The 15,359-nt window shown below is 36.7% G+C and overlaps 3 protein-coding genes across 11 annotated transcripts; 1 reads left to right on the top strand and 2 right to left on the bottom strand.

Moving 5' to 3' along the window:
* Nucleotides 1–1,931: 1,931 nt before the first annotated feature.
* Nucleotides 1,932–3,487, top strand: LOC104825649 (histone H2A.Z-specific chaperone CHZ1-like). 4 transcript variants are annotated; one of them, XM_010558018.2, is made up of 3 exons: nucleotides 1,932–2,408; nucleotides 2,501–2,809; nucleotides 3,163–3,487. In XM_010558018.2, the coding sequence occupies exons 1-2, from the start codon at nucleotides 2,060–2,062 to the stop codon at nucleotides 2,797–2,799; spliced, it is 648 nt and encodes a 215-aa protein (XP_010556320.1). In that variant the 5' UTR covers nucleotides 1,932–2,059; the 3' UTR covers nucleotides 2,800–2,809; nucleotides 3,163–3,487. The 4 variants fall into 4 exon arrangements, with proteins under 4 accessions (XP_010556320.1, XP_010556321.1, XP_010556319.1 ...); XM_010558019.2 differs by having other exon boundaries at nucleotides 2,991–3,487; XM_010558017.1 differs by lacking the exon at nucleotides 3,163–3,487 and having other exon boundaries at nucleotides 1,932–2,395; nucleotides 2,488–3,142.
* Nucleotides 3,488–4,197: 710 nt separating this feature from the next.
* On the bottom strand, nucleotides 4,198–6,302 carry LOC104825648 (translocon-associated protein subunit beta-like). Its single transcript, XM_010558015.2, has 6 exons — nucleotides 6,011–6,302; nucleotides 5,337–5,435; nucleotides 5,122–5,230; nucleotides 4,935–5,003; nucleotides 4,804–4,809; nucleotides 4,198–4,474 (listed from the first exon to the last, which is right to left on the bottom strand). The coding sequence occupies exons 1-6, from the start codon at nucleotides 6,193–6,195 to the stop codon at nucleotides 4,370–4,372; spliced, it is 573 nt and encodes a 190-aa protein (XP_010556317.1). The 5' UTR covers nucleotides 6,196–6,302; the 3' UTR covers nucleotides 4,198–4,369.
* A 3,830-nt stretch (nucleotides 6,303–10,132) lies between these two features.
* LOC104825647 lies at nucleotides 10,133–14,943 on the bottom strand. 6 transcript variants are annotated; one of them, XM_010558013.1, is made up of 6 exons: nucleotides 14,848–14,943; nucleotides 12,475–13,940; nucleotides 11,618–11,869; nucleotides 11,315–11,395; nucleotides 10,451–10,954; nucleotides 10,133–10,325 (listed from the first exon to the last, which is right to left on the bottom strand). In XM_010558013.1, exons 2-6 carry the CDS (start codon nucleotides 13,591–13,593, stop codon nucleotides 10,269–10,271), a joined length of 2,013 nt encoding a protein of 670 aa, XP_010556315.1. In that variant the 5' UTR covers nucleotides 13,594–13,940; nucleotides 14,848–14,943; the 3' UTR covers nucleotides 10,133–10,268. The 6 variants fall into 6 exon arrangements, with proteins under 6 accessions (XP_010556315.1, XP_010556312.1, XP_010556314.1 ...); XM_010558010.1 differs by lacking the exon at nucleotides 14,848–14,943 and adding an exon at nucleotides 14,464–14,841; XM_010558012.1 differs by lacking the exon at nucleotides 14,848–14,943 and adding an exon at nucleotides 14,596–14,841.
* Between the last annotated feature and the right edge of the window lie 416 nt (nucleotides 14,944–15,359).

Raw genomic sequence — 15,359 nt, 5'->3', positions numbered from 1 at the left:
CATTGGACCGCGGCGATCCATGTTGTTCGTTATCTGAAGAACGATCCCGGACAGGGTATTTTGTTTTGCTCCGACTCGGATCTGCGGTTGCGTGCTTGGTGTGATGCAGACTATGCGGGGTGTTCGCTTACTCGGAAATCTCTTAGTGGTTGGTTCATTCAACTCGGATCGTCTCCCGTTTCGTGGAAGACGAAAAAGCAGTCGGTTCTGTCCTTGTCCTCAGCTGAGTCCGAGTACCGTGCCATGCGAGTCACAACGTCGGAGCTCATCTGGATCAAGAGTCTTCTCGGTAATTTCGCAGTCCACCATCAAGACCCATGTTGTTGTTTTGCGATAGTCAAGCGGCGTTACACATAGCTTCTAACGACGTGTTTCACGAACGTACCAAACACATCGAAGTCGACTGTCATTACATTCGTCATCACCTCGACATCGGCAACATTTTTACTCAACATGTTTCGATTCACGACCAACTAGCGGATATCTTCACTAAGGCGTTGGGCAAGAAAAAATTTACGTGATTTCTCGACAAGTTAGGCATGTCTACCCGTCATTCTCCAACTTGAGGGGGGGTGTTACCGAAAATCTCGAACATGCGTATATTGCCGTATATCTTGTGTATATCTTGTCCCCTTCCCCAACTGATTCGTCCGATATTCTCTGCGATTTGGTTACTTCTTGTTGTATATGTACACACATCTTTCGATCAATACGAACACAGATTTCTCCAAGCTCGTAACCTATTACCGTCTTATCTATGAGATCGGGTTGGTTTGGTCCGAAAATTATGGACCAAAATTCGAGTTCATATATGATTGGTCGAACCCGACTCGATTAAAATTTTAATTATATATTATAAGTATATATATATATATATATTTATAAATCCAATCATATATATATATATATATATAATCATTATGATTTTTTAAATATATTTAAATTTTGAGTAAAAAATACAAAAATTATATAATAAAGAGAATAATATTTTTTTTTAAAAAAAATTGCTTAATACTAATAATTTAAGAAATAATATTATTAATTTTAAATAGTTATTCGGATTGAAAAATATAACAATTAAATATTTAAATAAATTTCATTAAAATATAAAACTATGAGAATTTGAATTTGAATTTCTCTTAAATCAAGATAAATATTTATTAAAATTTGTTATCGAAATTCTGTTCGTTAGTTATTTCAAACATGTTAAAAATTTTGTATTTTAATTATTTTGAATTTGCATTTTTACAATTTATTTATATGATAGATTTTTTTTTTTCCAAAGTACGAAGTCCGATCCAAATCTATACAAAAACTCACAAAACCGAATTTCAAAGAAAAAGATTTTAAACTCAAGTGAAAAAGGGACGCAAAGTAAAGTGTATATTTTGCCCCGAATTTAAACTTTAAATTTAAGAAGGAAACGTATAATCCAAATCATATAGTTATTTCTTGATCACGAGATTAATCCGTAATATCTGATTATAAAAAAAAAATTAACCCATTTATATTTTGGGTCGGATCCGGCCCGCCATATAAATCTTCGGTTCAGGTCACAACCGGTGCAGTGACTACCATTGATGAAAAAGACAAACTTACTACTGCAAAGGAAGACTCTGACCACCTCATATTGAATGTTTATAACATTATTTCACATTTTTTAAAAAGGAATTTCGATTACATACCCAAAGCAAAATGCTTTTGGGACAACATTCGCAATACCACGGTTCACTTAACCAATGTATAAAGGTATAATTCTCTCGCATTAATCACATAAATATAACCAAGGGTCATGGGTTGCTTGGAAGCGGGTCGGGTCGGGTCGGGTCAAGGTAGATAATTTCTTTAGGGGTTGCAATTGAAACATTAGGAAATTCAGGGGGTATGTTTGTAATAAAGGAAAATACTTGGGATGCCGCGAAGAGGAGAGAAAAATCGAGCAGTTAGTCTTGGCATCGGCTGTTTTGGTTTCTCAAAACCCTAATCTGAATCTACTCGAATCCTTCTCAGCTCTGTAGCCCGAGGTGTTCGAGAGGAGGAGGACGACGACGAGTCATCAATGGCGGACGTGGAAAACCAACAAGAGCCTCCGTTGCCGGTGAAGAGGAAGGCAGATCTCTATTGTCAAGACCAGGATAATGCCGCGAACAAGGCTCAGAAGCTTCAACCCTCGAATTCCACTGCTTCTGAATCCAAGGATGAAGGGAATTGCGGAAATCTGGATTCTGCAAAGGAGAAGGCAGAGATCGAGCCAGAGCTCGTGATTTCGCCGGAAAAAGCCGCCATGCCTGCGGCGGAGAGAGATGAAATCTGCGGCGGGGGGGGCTATCTCGAAGGTGAAGAAGAGCAAGAGGAAGAAAATGGGGAGGAGGAGGAGGCGAGGAGAGAGGCTGAGGTCGACAGGAAAGGTAAAGTGGCTATCTCGAAGGTGAAGAAGAGCAAGAGGAAGAAAATGGGGAGGAGGAGGAGGCGAGGAGAGAGGCTGAGGTCGACAGGAAAGGTAAAGGCATTATGAGGGATTATAAGGGGAAAGGAAAACTGATCGAAGATGATGACAGTGACGAAAACGACGAAGAAGGCGATGACGAAGACGCCGACAGCGATTTGTCGGACGATCCGTTGGCAGAGGTGGATTTGGATAACATTCTTCCATCAAGGACGAGGAGGCGCGCGATGCAGCCTGGATTGTATATCTCTGGTGAAATCGCTAACCATGATGATAATGATGATGACGACGATGATGATGATGACGATGAAGACGACGAAGACGATGATGATAGCGAGGATAGTGAAGCTTGAATGTCGCAAGGTTAGTGCCCAAGAATCGAGATATCATCCTCGATTCTAAACAGAGAGAGAGAGGGAGGGAGGGTCACTGTTAATTGATTTTGCGGTATCTATCTTCGACGCTTAGATCATCAAAAGTGGGCAGTTTATCTATGATGGTATTGCAATTCAACTCATTTGCCTGCTGGATTTTCCATTTTCAGGTGTCATAATTTGTATCGATGCCTATCATGCTCCAATCTGTTTTCCATTTTCTGTGTTGAATAACCTTTGCCCTTGTCGCAAAGATGCTTTTTTTGGCCTCTCTGTCTCCGTCTTGAATTCGTCGTTACAAGCAAGTTCGCCGCCTTTAACATTTGGTTTTTGGATTGCCAGATGATAGATTATCAACTTGAGATAGACGGAAGGTGAGAATCTTTGTCAGAATGCAATGAAATCATTCATGTTCTTGTGCTCTCTTAGTTGAAGAAGGGAAGGTTTGATAAGATCGGATGTTTAACTCGGAAGTTTGGTTAGGGTTATGGAGTTGGGATCACTTCAAGTTCGAGATGGGCACATTTCTTTTTCATGTTCTTATCAACTGCCACTTTTTTTTTTCTTTCTGTTTTATGATTAGATTCAGTACACAACAATTACTGCCAGAGATGTCAAACGAGTCAGTTTGGATCGGATCGATTCGTTTCGAGCCAGTTCATTTTTAGTCTAGCTTGTTAAGCTCGTTTTTATTGGAGCCAGAAAATTCCTGGTTCAGCGAACCTACTCATATCTTTCTAAATACCTAAAAAAATTCGTATTAAATTATACAAAACCATATCCAAATGATACATCAATATAAAAAGAACATATCAATACATCCAAATCATATTGATATTTATAATCACAATCCATAAATCAAATCACAATCCATCCATGTATAAAAAAACCATTTTCATATCCTAATCCATCCATATACAATCAGATTTTAATCCAGATATAAAAAACCATCTTCAAATCCTAATTCATGTATAAAAAATTATCTTCAAATCAAAATATCATACCAAACAATATCAACAGGATGCGTAAGCCAACGTAAGAAATCTTTTTTTTTTACCTCTAGTTCGCGAGCCGACCAAGCTAGCTCGTTTGGGTTCGTTTCGTAGCGAGCTGACTCACTCATCCTGTTTTTTATTCGGGTTCAGATATTTTTGACTCGGCTCAGTAAAAAAAGAGTCAACCTCAAACTGGTTCGCAAACTCGGTTCGTTTTGAATTACTACTCATGGGTCAACATGGAAATTACTCCTTCAAACGATTATTTTCTTTCATGTGTTCTGTTTTCAAAATTTGCTAATGGGTCCATTGAGAATGGGGCCTAAGGTTATATAGTGTGTATGCATGGCAGATAAATCAAAGAGTAATCAAAATTTCCATATCTTATAATAAAATTTATTCCAAAAGTAAGTAAAAATCCCTAGCATTTATCTCTTTTTCTGGTTTTGGTATGAATTGTAAATCCTAAAAAAGAGAGAATAAAATAAACTGGTCCAAAACTACAAAAGAGAAGATGGAAAAGATGATGGCAAAGAGATTTTTATCCATACACTTCAACGCTTCTTCTTGCTTGCCTTTGATGGGGATGCGATCAGATACGCAAACGCTACGACAAGGGAGATGACGGAGACATGAGATCCATACTTAGCCGCCAATCTCTGCACCAAAATGGATGAGACATATTCATGAACAACCAACCCACGCTTGCAGCATCTAATCAATGGCCAAACTTTGTTCATGAATGCTATGGTTCGCCACATATGATCAGTTATATTCTTGAATGGCCATGTCTTTCCATTTATGAATGGTTGGTTATCTTCTCATCATATGCAGTGCCTATATATATATACACCAATTGCGACTATTCACATCACGTTCATGAATTAAGATAACTTTAGGTGAATGGGTTCTAATAAGCCTTTTGTTAGAAAATTGACTCCTATCAAAGAGGCTGGCTTTCAAAGCAGAGAGACACACGCGGGATTACCTTTGCCTGGATAACAGCAGCACCCAACGAAGAACAGTGACATGAAACAACACACAGTTGAATTGGGTGAGTCAACACAGGGAGAGCCAATTAATCTATGCATCAAAGCAATTCTAGTAAAACTCATGTACCCATTCAAACTTCTGTTCGGGGACTCTCTCCGCAAGAACGTCGAGAGGCAATATCGGAGTTGAATATGCCTGGATTATACACACAATCATAGATGGTTGTCACAATAAGATCAAAGTTCCTTTCATTTTTGTTCTTTATCTTGAACGGAAACGTGCAGAAACGGGAAGATTAGATAAATGACCAAACCTGAAGGACACCCTTTGACGGAACACGGAAAGTAACCACAGCTGGTGAACCGTAGAACAAGCCTTTCGTCTTAGCCTCCAATTCAAACGAGTGTGACAGAACATCCCCTCTGCACGAGTCGTCATAAAAGTTTACAATTTCTCAAAATGATCGTTTTTATACGGGAATGAATTGAAGTAGATTCTGAACCGGAGGGAACAGCATCAGCAACTCACACGTCGAGCTTTTCCCATGACATTGAAGTGTTGCCGCTCACAATATCGAAGATATCTGAATTCCAGCCATCATCCGCCACAGACACATCGTAGGCTGTCCTGAAAATTACACAAGACACATTTCAATATTGCTTTATGTCTGTTGCTAATGTAAGATTCTGCTCAAACGTTATGCCCGTAAGCAATTTACATCTCCAAAAGAGCACATTTGCACTGATATCGAATAAGATCAAAAGAAGATCTGAAAAACCACAATATTTTGCCTACACACAGGATCAAAGCTGGGAAAATTTCTCTCGGATTTGTTTTTGATTGACCTTTAAGCATTCAAAGTCAGAAAAATTCCCCAGTTCTGCTCAATAGCCGAATCAAATTCAAATAATGTGGATAGCGTCAGATTTATTCTACGCGTTTATTGAACTTTTTAGCGAACACACTCCGAAGAATTCACCACTTCTGTTCAATGACCATAACAAATTCCAACATCCTAATGAATATGATTGGCAATCAGCGAGATCGACCAATCGAACCCAGGACCAGAATTCGAACAGATCAGTAGAATCTCGATCGGAAAAAGCATGCAAAAAGTTCTCGAGCGAAGCAGCAAACGACAGATCTAAGAAACAGAGATCGAGAAAGAAATCATCCAGTAATTGAAAACAAAATAAACGTACGAGGATCCCTGGTTGTAGATGTCGATGGTGACGGATACGCGTTCGGATCCAGATTTGAAGGGGGAGAGAGACGCCTTCTTGTGGACCACCATGAAAGGCACCTCCGAGCTCGCGAGAGAAGCCGAGAACAAAACCATGAATACCAGAGCGAAGGTCGAAGAAGATCTCGTCATGTGGATCGCCATTGAGAGACAATGCTCGTGAAGAAACTGTTCCCAATTCTCAAATTGTCGCCGGAGCCGGTGGGTTTTGCTCTGCCGTTGTATCTCAGATCGAATTGGTCAAAGGTGATGATGATGCGTTGTTTATATAGAATATGACCTCATGAAATTTTTTGCTTGGGACAAAAAGAAAAAGAAAAAATCATTTAGAAAATAAAAATAATATAAAAATAATAATAAATAATCATTGCAATTTTTTGTTGTCGATATGCACAACAAAACCATGATAAAATCTCTAAGATTTTCCTTAAAAACAAATTAATTATTAACAAATATTTAAATGGTGTAAAAACAAAAAAAAAATGTATATAAAGAATAAATTTCATGAAGCCGATTAATTACATAGTATTTCATGCTTTTGATTTATGTAAAATATGATATCATTAGCATATGCTACGGGTCGAGATATTTGATTAATATGTGTGTAAGATATGGTAATAAATATTTTTTATTTATTTTGGGTAAGAAGTAGAAATTATATGGTAGTAAATATATATTATTTCTAACAAACTCTAGTATCAATTTTTAATACCTATATGTCAATTCAATATATATAACGAACTCGGTGTATATATTAATATTAATCGGTCTCGGTGTTGTTGGACGTGACGATCCATGCAACTTGCGTAAATGCTTAATCGTGCTCAACGGGCAATATAGCACAAATACCCTTACTTTGCTACATAAACTTCACGGACTACCCTCCAAAACCCTAAAATTTTAGAAAAAAAAATAAAAGGAACAAAAGACATAATTAACCCTCTCACAAAAAGTAACGTGGTATTCCTCTCTTCATTTTGAATTCATCTCTCTCATTTTCATTCTTTGATAACTCTTCATTTCTTTCTTAACTTTCTCTCTCTACTCTTATATTTCTCTCAACTCTTTCATTTTCTCTCTTCTCATTTCATTTTTATACATAGAAAAACAAACGAAAAATGGTTATTTCGTTGAGCATATCTTCACCGACGACCTCATATCTTCTTCTTGAGTCGGTCTAAGACAGAACAAATGACAAAAACTGAAGGTAAGTTCATTAATACAAGAGATTGATTCGATGCATAAACTTTGTGTTTTGGGTTTGAGTTTTATGATTTTTAGAGTGAATCGTGTATTTTTTTTATGAAAATGAGATAGATGCATAGCAAATCTGTCGAAGAATATGCAAGAGGCGTATATTTAATGCCAAATAAATGTTTGGAGCAATAATGGAACAGATTGACAAAGGTACGTTACATTGGTTACACCGTCTAAAATTTAATTTTGATCACACTGGTCACACTAGTCACATTGGTCACACAGGTCACACTGGTCACACTAGTCATACTGGTCACATCGTTTAAAATTTGTTTTGGTCACACTGGTCACACTAGTCACACTAGTCACATTGTCACACTAGTCACATTGGTCACACTGGTCACACCGTTCAAAATTTAGTTTTGGTCACACTAGTCATATTAGTCATATTGGTCACACTAGTTACACTAGTCACATTGGTCACACCGTTCAAAATTTAATTTTGGTCATACTGGTCACACCGTTCAAAATTTAGTTTTGGTCACACTGGTCACACTGGTCACGCCGTTCAAAATTTAGTTTTGGTCACACTGGTCACACTAGTCACACTGGTCACTTGGGCACACTGGTCACGCTGGTCACACCGAAAAATTTTAAAATTCACGCGAAAATTTTAACTTTTTGTGGTGGAGGGAGTTTTAAAAATTTTAAAATATTTAAATTTTTTCATAGGGAACCGAAAACTGTTCTCTCTTTCTTCTGTTTCTGTCATTGGGACCCACGCCAATGGGTATTATGGGAATAACATAATTATAAGGGTATGTTTTGAACTAACTTTTTTTTTTATTTTTGCAGGGGTATGCCTTGAAGTCTTTGTAGCATAATAGGGGTATTTTTGATAAAACCCCTGCTCAACGTGTCATGTATATATATATATATATAATATTTGTGTGTTCATGGGCCGAACGTGCACTGAGGTTCTCTCAAGCAAGCCACGGTCGACCTATACGTATTTTTGATGAATTACGAAATTCGTATAAATAATGATATATATATATATATATAAATGCATAATTGAAAATAATGACTTACCCTTTGGAAATAATGAATTGCCCTTTTATGCTATAAAAGAGAAACGTTGAGGTGAGAGATTGCATCGAATTCTAATTTAGGAGAAAGAGTGCAAACTCAACTAGTGGAGATCCAAATTCCAATCTCCATTTAAAGAATAACATTAACATGTAATTTTTTGATATTTTAGGAGATGAAAAATAAAATGAATTTTCATATTATAAAAAAATACAAAATCTAAACCGGAGAAAAGTCCAGTAATTAAGAAGTCTATTATATATATATATATATATGTATATATATGAGACGTGTATAGATTAGATAAAAAAAAATGGATGGCTTTATGTTGTACGGATAGTATTTGGAGGGAATGTAGGTTTGATGTACCTTACTAGAAAAATTTTAAAAAATGATTTTATACTTTTCTTTTATCGCAATTTAATTTTTCTATTTTTTTATCATATTAAATTGTATATTTATAATATCTAATAATATAATATTAATAATTTTAAAAAATTGATAAATAAACTTTTAAATACAAAATTTTTAAAATATAAATATTTTATTGGTAGATATTATAATTACAATAGAATAAAAAATATAGAATTTAAATTGCGATCAGAAAAAATATAGAATTTTTTTGGGAAATAATAATAATAGGGTTAATTCCAAAAAAAATCCTCAACTTGTAAAACACTAGAAAACTAATTCCTCAACTTGTAACCTTTCATAATAATTAGTGAACTTGATAAATTAGGCATAAAAATACCCAAACATGTTAAATACCGTAATTAAAAATATTGACCAACGTTAACAACAAACAACATTAATCGTTGCTGACATGGCGGAACACATGTACTGCCATATTATAATATTATGCAGTATCAAAAAAATATTTTAAATTTGAATGGATTTAATCGAATCAAAATTCAGTAATTTGTTTTAATTAAAATAATATTAAAAATTATTTTTTTCCTTTTCCTAAATGTCCCTCTCGAAATGTCATTTCATAAAGTTAAAAAACTCTAATTTCTATTTTTCTCTCTATCGATTTTTTAAATTTATGTTTCATGGATCCTTCAAAAATGGTGAAATCTTGTTGGACTTCTTTTCTGAATCCTTCCTCTTCTTCGAAATGGTGAGAAAGAGAGACGAATCTCACGATGTTGTACGCAAATGAAAACAGCCGACGAAGATGAAGACAAGTTGTACGCAAATGAAAACAGAAGTTGTCGAAGAATGAGAAAGAGAAGAACTTCACGGTGTTGTACAAAAATATGAAGTACAAGAAGAAGAAAGCGAAGATGAAGACAGATGATGATGATGAAGAAGATACGGAGTAGAAGATAAGAGCTTAGAGAAATATTAAGGTTCACATGAATTTTTTTAAAAAAAAGGAATAGAATTTCCGTAAATTGCGATCGAAAGAAAATTTGGTGAAAAAATAATTATTTAAATAAAAATAAATTAGTGATTTGGTAAACTGTTGATTCAACCGATCCAAAAATTAAAATAATTTTGATGACATGGCGGTAACCATATGGACAACATTTAACGTTGTTTATTGTCAACGTTAGTCAACATTTTAATTAAGTTTGAGTATTTTTATGTCTAATTTATCAAGTTGAGGAATTAGTTTTCTAATGTTTTACAAGTTGAGGATTTTTTTTGGAATTAACCCAATAATAATAATGATGACGACGATGATGTTGATGATGTGTATCAAATATTGTACAAATGAAAAAAGAAACTCAGGCTGTTTTGGTCCGAACATGACCGAGCCTCCTCAACTTGTACGCCGCTATTTATGGGATCGATCCATGCTTGCATTTTTCAAATTATAAAAGAATAATCACAAAATCAATTTCTTTTTGGCAAATTGTGATAAATATGTACAAAAGTGGGCATGGGCCACTGCGGTATGCACAACTTGTTGAAGCAAAGTCAGCTCAGTTGGTGATGCCGAAGTATCTTGGGTTTTCCGGGTGATGGTACTCCACATTCAACTGCAATTTCATCCCAAAAGTTTGTATCATCTTACATACACATATACATATATACATATACATATACATATACATATATACATGCACATATACACTGTGTAGTGAGTAGAATCATATCATCGTACCTTGCCCTCATCAGAATCTGTGTGGCGTTGAGGAAACACGACTTTCAAGTCATTATACAGATAAAACCTCCTCTCCCCTTCTGCCTCCAATCCCTGCTTTTGCAGGGTAGATGCATCGGTTTCATCGGATTTCCATTTCCGAGCCGAATTCGAAGCTTTCTTCGGTGATGGGCAAAGAAATCTCAGATGCAGGGCATAACGTAAAGCACCGGAACCGCCATTGCATTCTTTTCCCTTTGAACAGCTCTCCTCCCTTTTCTCTCTGCCAGTTTCATGGCGCCACTGGCTTTTCCCACATCCATTCTTCTCATCTTCGGTCATCAAAAGGTTGCCATCCAATTTCCGACGGGCATCTACCGAATCAGATCTTTCACCACCTTGAGTACCGAGAGTTTGGTCCGCATGAATGGAGCTGTCTCTTCTCGAGCTCTTGTCTCTTGTATTCTGCTTAGATTCGTTACTTGGTGCAGAAGATGCCAGAGTAACCTTTTGGCGCAAGAACGTCTGTTTATAACCGAAGAGAAGAGTTGAAGAGATAGAAAGCATATCGAAAACAGAACATGCTATCGTCAAAGAAGATTTCTGAAGAGTGAAAGCATACAGAAGAAACGTTTTAGAAATCGAACGGGTGCAAATGAAGCAGCTAATTGCTGGCATCTTGCCATGATGGACTCGTATACAAACCGATAATTCGGCCTATTGGCTTTGAACTGTTGCATGTTATAGATAGAGGCACCAAGCATATATCTATAGAAAAAAGACATGAAAATGCACATACACCCTATTTGATGGTTCTTCATAGTAATAATAAAAAGGACCAAAAAAACTTGACCGGCGGTTAATAGGTTCCATGTGTTTACTTACCTTTGTACCAGCTGGCATGTCGGTTAAGTCGTAGTTACAGAGGAAAGTGTGGAGGGGTGTCTTTTCTGGGTTACTCAGAACCTGCAGAAAGGGCAGTTCATATCATAAAATAACTTAGTGTAACACTAAGAACAAAACCCAATTTACATAATGATCCACAGTATTAACATGTTATTTTGATCTTCACAAATACCGAGAGCTAATGTGAAAATGAGAATGGTAGTGTTGAGCTATACAACCAAATGATGCGAGTCTATGAAGTTTCGCTCAAAATGGAACAAGAAACAAAGAGAGGAAACTTACCAATTGGATCCGTCCCTTCATGGGGATACGCAACCGGCTCTTGACACACTGAGAATCAGAGTTGTTTTGGTTCGTTTTCACCTTCTGACACCAGAGTTTGTTTGAAGAAGATCCCGCAGCAAGATCAATGGAGGCGTAGTACAGTAAGGAGCAATCACCATCAACACTAGATACTGAGAAAGGCAGCTTCTGTGATTTTGGCGAGAAATTCCCGCCAGCAATACTTAGTACGGCAAGAAATCCATCGATTCTCTGCACAGACAAGCAGAACAATGGTTAAGAGTCTAAGGGCACAGAGCTAAAGTTGTGGATTTACACTGCATCTATGGATTGTGGCTCTTAATCGTGGGTTTATGGTTTTTTGCATAAGCAAGACCCACGATATTGTCTTTTGCCTTGTGACTGTTGCAGATATAGATATTGGTTATAGTAGATACAAATATGGATACCATAGTAAACATAGATACCTACAAATAGGAAACAAAGAAAAGAAAAGAAAAGGCCTAAGTCCATTAATATAATTACTGATTAGGACTTGTCAAATTTGCAATGGAAAATAAAATTTGCCAGGGGTTTCGCGGTATAGTCATCTAATAAAAGCTGCACTATGTTTAATGAAGGTAGGGCTTAGGGAAAAAGAATTCCAGATTCTAATATAATTGGTGTTGGCAATGAGAAAGAGATTGAGTAAGGACTTAATGGGGCATAGGCATTGGAGAAAAGAAAACCTTGACAGTCATTATGCAACATCTATCAAGCCCACCCTATCATCCTCCATTTGCAAAAAAAAAAACATTGAAAACAATATCGAAATGAATATCGAAGCACAAGAAGTGAAACAAAGCTGAAACAAGAACCTGATTAGTTTGGCCATAAGACAATCTTCCTGACAAAAGTGATTCTTCAAAAGAACCAACCAAGGGCCTCTGAATGGGGCGTCCACTCAAGCTTCTACAGAACCTTCTACATGGGGATGTAGGAGCTGATTTAATGGTTCTCTCCATTGAAGATGGACAAAATGTCCTCTGAGCGGCATTACCATCTTCAAACAATCTACGGTCAATCCCGAGTTCTGCTTCTTCATCGACATTTCTCACGCACTGATCATCTTCCTGTATCCTCCCATTTTGGCTTCCTTGTAAAACTTTTATTCTCTCAGAAAATCTTGGGCCAAGTGGTGACAGAGAAAGTGGAGGAGAGACAGATGCTTCATTATCACACTGCAATGGCTTATTGGGTTCTCGATACGTTTCAAAAGCAGATGAATACAAGCAAACAGTACCTTTTGTGGACTGTAGCTCCTGGGCATCTACCAATGGACTGCCGTCGGTAAAAATCATAGAAGAGAGTCTACTTGTATTTGCAGAAATTCCCTTCCATTCCCAGCAGCTTGAAATGGCTATGGGTAGACGTAAACTGCCGGTGATATTTGCTTTTTTGTGATCTTGTGAGGCAGAAACATAGAATCCATTAGTCTGACTGCCAGAAGTTGTTTGCTGGCCATTACAACTGATATCAAGCAGTTCACCTCTGAATGTCTCAGGGAAGAGTGTATTAAAAGGAGACAGCAGTCGTTTCCTGATTACTGGTCCACCAGCCTCTGATTCACTGTGTTTGTCAGCAGCGCCCACGAATTCATTACTCACTGAACTAGTTGCATTTGCTTCAAAACCGACAATCCTTCTGAGCGCAGTCCGGTTCCAATCAGTCTTATCCACAGGGCAGACAATCGATCCATCCGCAGCTGATGAAATAACAGCCAGAGTGCCACCATTTCTACACAAATCATCTAAGAACTCTGGGGGGTCCAACGATGTTTTCCGATCAAATTCTCCAATAGATGAGCAGAGGCTTCCCTCAGTTCCTCCGTTAAGGCCACTAGAATCATGGGCAGAGGCATATACGGGCAGACTTTGCGAAAGGCTGTGAATTGAAGCAGACAAAGCTTCATTTGAAGCAGCATGTGGTAAGCCCATCACCAAAAGTTGAACTTATCTCGTATTATGAGGGGCACACCCCCAAGTCGTTTTTCTTACACCTTCTCTGGTGTCAATTTCTCTATATGTATCTCTGAAATTCCCTACTCAGGCCTGATTCACTTTAAGCAAATTATTCACCAAATCCTTGCAACACCACCGACTATTTACTCCTATATATATATATATCAGAATAAGCTATTCTAGAACCATGTATCAGTCACAGGTATCCACAAATCATGCATTGCTCCCATACTAGACAGCATTATTCGGCAACAATGAGAGCTTTGCTGAGCCACATGTAACTTGAGGATGAACAATGCCAAGTTCAATGCCATCCCACTAGTCTGAAACGAATAAAAACGAAGAATTCAGAATCAGATATGGATCCAGTAAGCTCAGATCACAGACCACAGATTCTCAATCATAGGATCATGAGCCATAAAGAAAACAAGTTTCAAGCAAAAAACAAATGATCAAACAATACCACACATTCCAACAGATCAATGGGCAAACTTATCCAGAAACATCTGAGCCATAAACGATAACACAAATCATTCTCGGATTAATAAGCCTAGCAACACCTATAACAGGAATGATCAACACATACCACAGATTCCACTCAAAAGAAAAAGGATAAATGATCAAACAGATAACTTGATGACAGACACAAAGTTTCAAACAAATCATAATTCGAGAAGATGAATCAGAGATTGTCAGAAGGACTTATGATGGAATGGAAATGATCAGACAATGAACAGATACTTTTCAAAGTAATAGCAAAGGGGTTCCTGAACGGCGCACAATCACATAATTTTCCAGTAAAAACAGATTACTCATCCTCAGCATCATCATCATCGCCACCATTACCATCATCATCTTCGTCGTCGTCATCATCAACACAGTTGTAAACTTGAAGAAAAACACAGATGGATTCAACTACAAAGCTCAGTTAATTCAAAATGCCAAGACCCAACAAAGAGTAATAAAAAAACTAATAACCGGAATCGGTACTTTCGACCAAATTCGAGAAAACCCACGAGAGGACGCATCGATGAAGCTACAGATTACACACTCCTACACTTGACCAGAAATCCCGAGCAGGAACACACACATAAACACGAGGATCGATATCAGGAGAAGAATCCATCAAACCCAGAAACTGATGAAATAGCATGAATAGAAGGAGGCGACGAAGACGAAGAAGAAGAAGAAGAAAGGAAAGGCAATTGGGAAAGAAGAATATGGGAGCACCTCGTCCCTTATCTCTCCCATGTTTATAAACAAATCCCGGCAGCTCATCGCCATTACCAAAGCCTTCCTTATCTTTTCTTTTCTTATTTTTTCCCCTACAAGGCTACAACCCCTTTTGATTTTCGGACTGCTGTCATTTTTTTTTAATTTGTAAAACAACATATTTTTTTTCATTTTTTTTTATCAAAATATAAACTATTTTTTTAGTAGAAAGACATTTTATAATATAATGTCACCAAAGTACTTCATTTTATAAATATTCATAGAAAATATTTTTTTACTAATCCATTATACATTCGAATCTTTGTTAAATTATTAAAAAAGATTTTATTATAATGAAAGTAAAATTATTTATTTAATCAAATTTTTATAGGAACATTCTATCTAATTACAAGGTAATTTTTTCGTTTTGGGAAATTCAAATAGATTGACACTATCTTTATATTCAAATATTGTAATGAATAAAGAATCAAATAAAAGTTTTTGATAAGATATATTATTTTTAGAAAAAA

Source organism: Tarenaya hassleriana, unplaced genomic scaffold, assembly GCF_000463585.1.
Source record: "Tarenaya hassleriana unplaced genomic scaffold, ASM46358v1 Cleome48, whole genome shotgun sequence".
Lineage (NCBI taxonomy): Eukaryota > Viridiplantae > Streptophyta > Magnoliopsida > Brassicales > Cleomaceae > Tarenaya > Tarenaya hassleriana.
This window is presented reverse-complemented; position numbering and strand designations above follow the sequence as displayed.

Bases quoted from the DNA above. Each gene is read 5' to 3' on its own strand.
- LOC104825648 (XM_010558015.2), bottom strand. From the start codon at position 6,195: ATGGCGATCCACATGACGAGATCTTCTTCGACCTTCGCTCTGGTATTC. The intron at 5,436-6,010 runs GTACGTTTATTT...TGTAATTTTCAG, and splicing joins ATCTACAACCAGGGATCCTC to GACAGCCTACGATGTGTCTG. The intron at 5,231-5,336 runs GTGAGTTGCTGA...CGACTCGTGCAG, and splicing joins TCATGGGAAAAGCTCGACGT to AGGGGATGTTCTGTCACACT.
- LOC104825649 (XM_010558018.2), top strand. From the start codon at position 2,060: ATGGCGGACGTGGAAAACCAACAAGAGCCTCCGTTGCCGGTGAAGAGG. The intron at 2,409-2,500 runs GTAAAGTGGCTA...TCGACAGGAAAG, and splicing joins GGCTGAGGTCGACAGGAAAG to GTAAAGGCATTATGAGGGAT.
- LOC104825647 (XM_010558013.1), bottom strand. From the start codon at position 13,593: ATGGGCTTACCACATGCTGCTTCAAATGAAGCTTTGTCTGCTTCAATT. The intron at 11,396-11,617 runs GTAAGTTTCCTC...CCCTTTCTGCAG, and splicing joins TGAAGGGACGGATCCAATTG to GTTCTGAGTAACCCAGAAAA. The intron at 10,955-11,314 runs GTAAGTAAACAC...GGTTATAAACAG, and splicing joins ACATGCCAGCTGGTACAAAG to ACGTTCTTGCGCCAAAAGGT.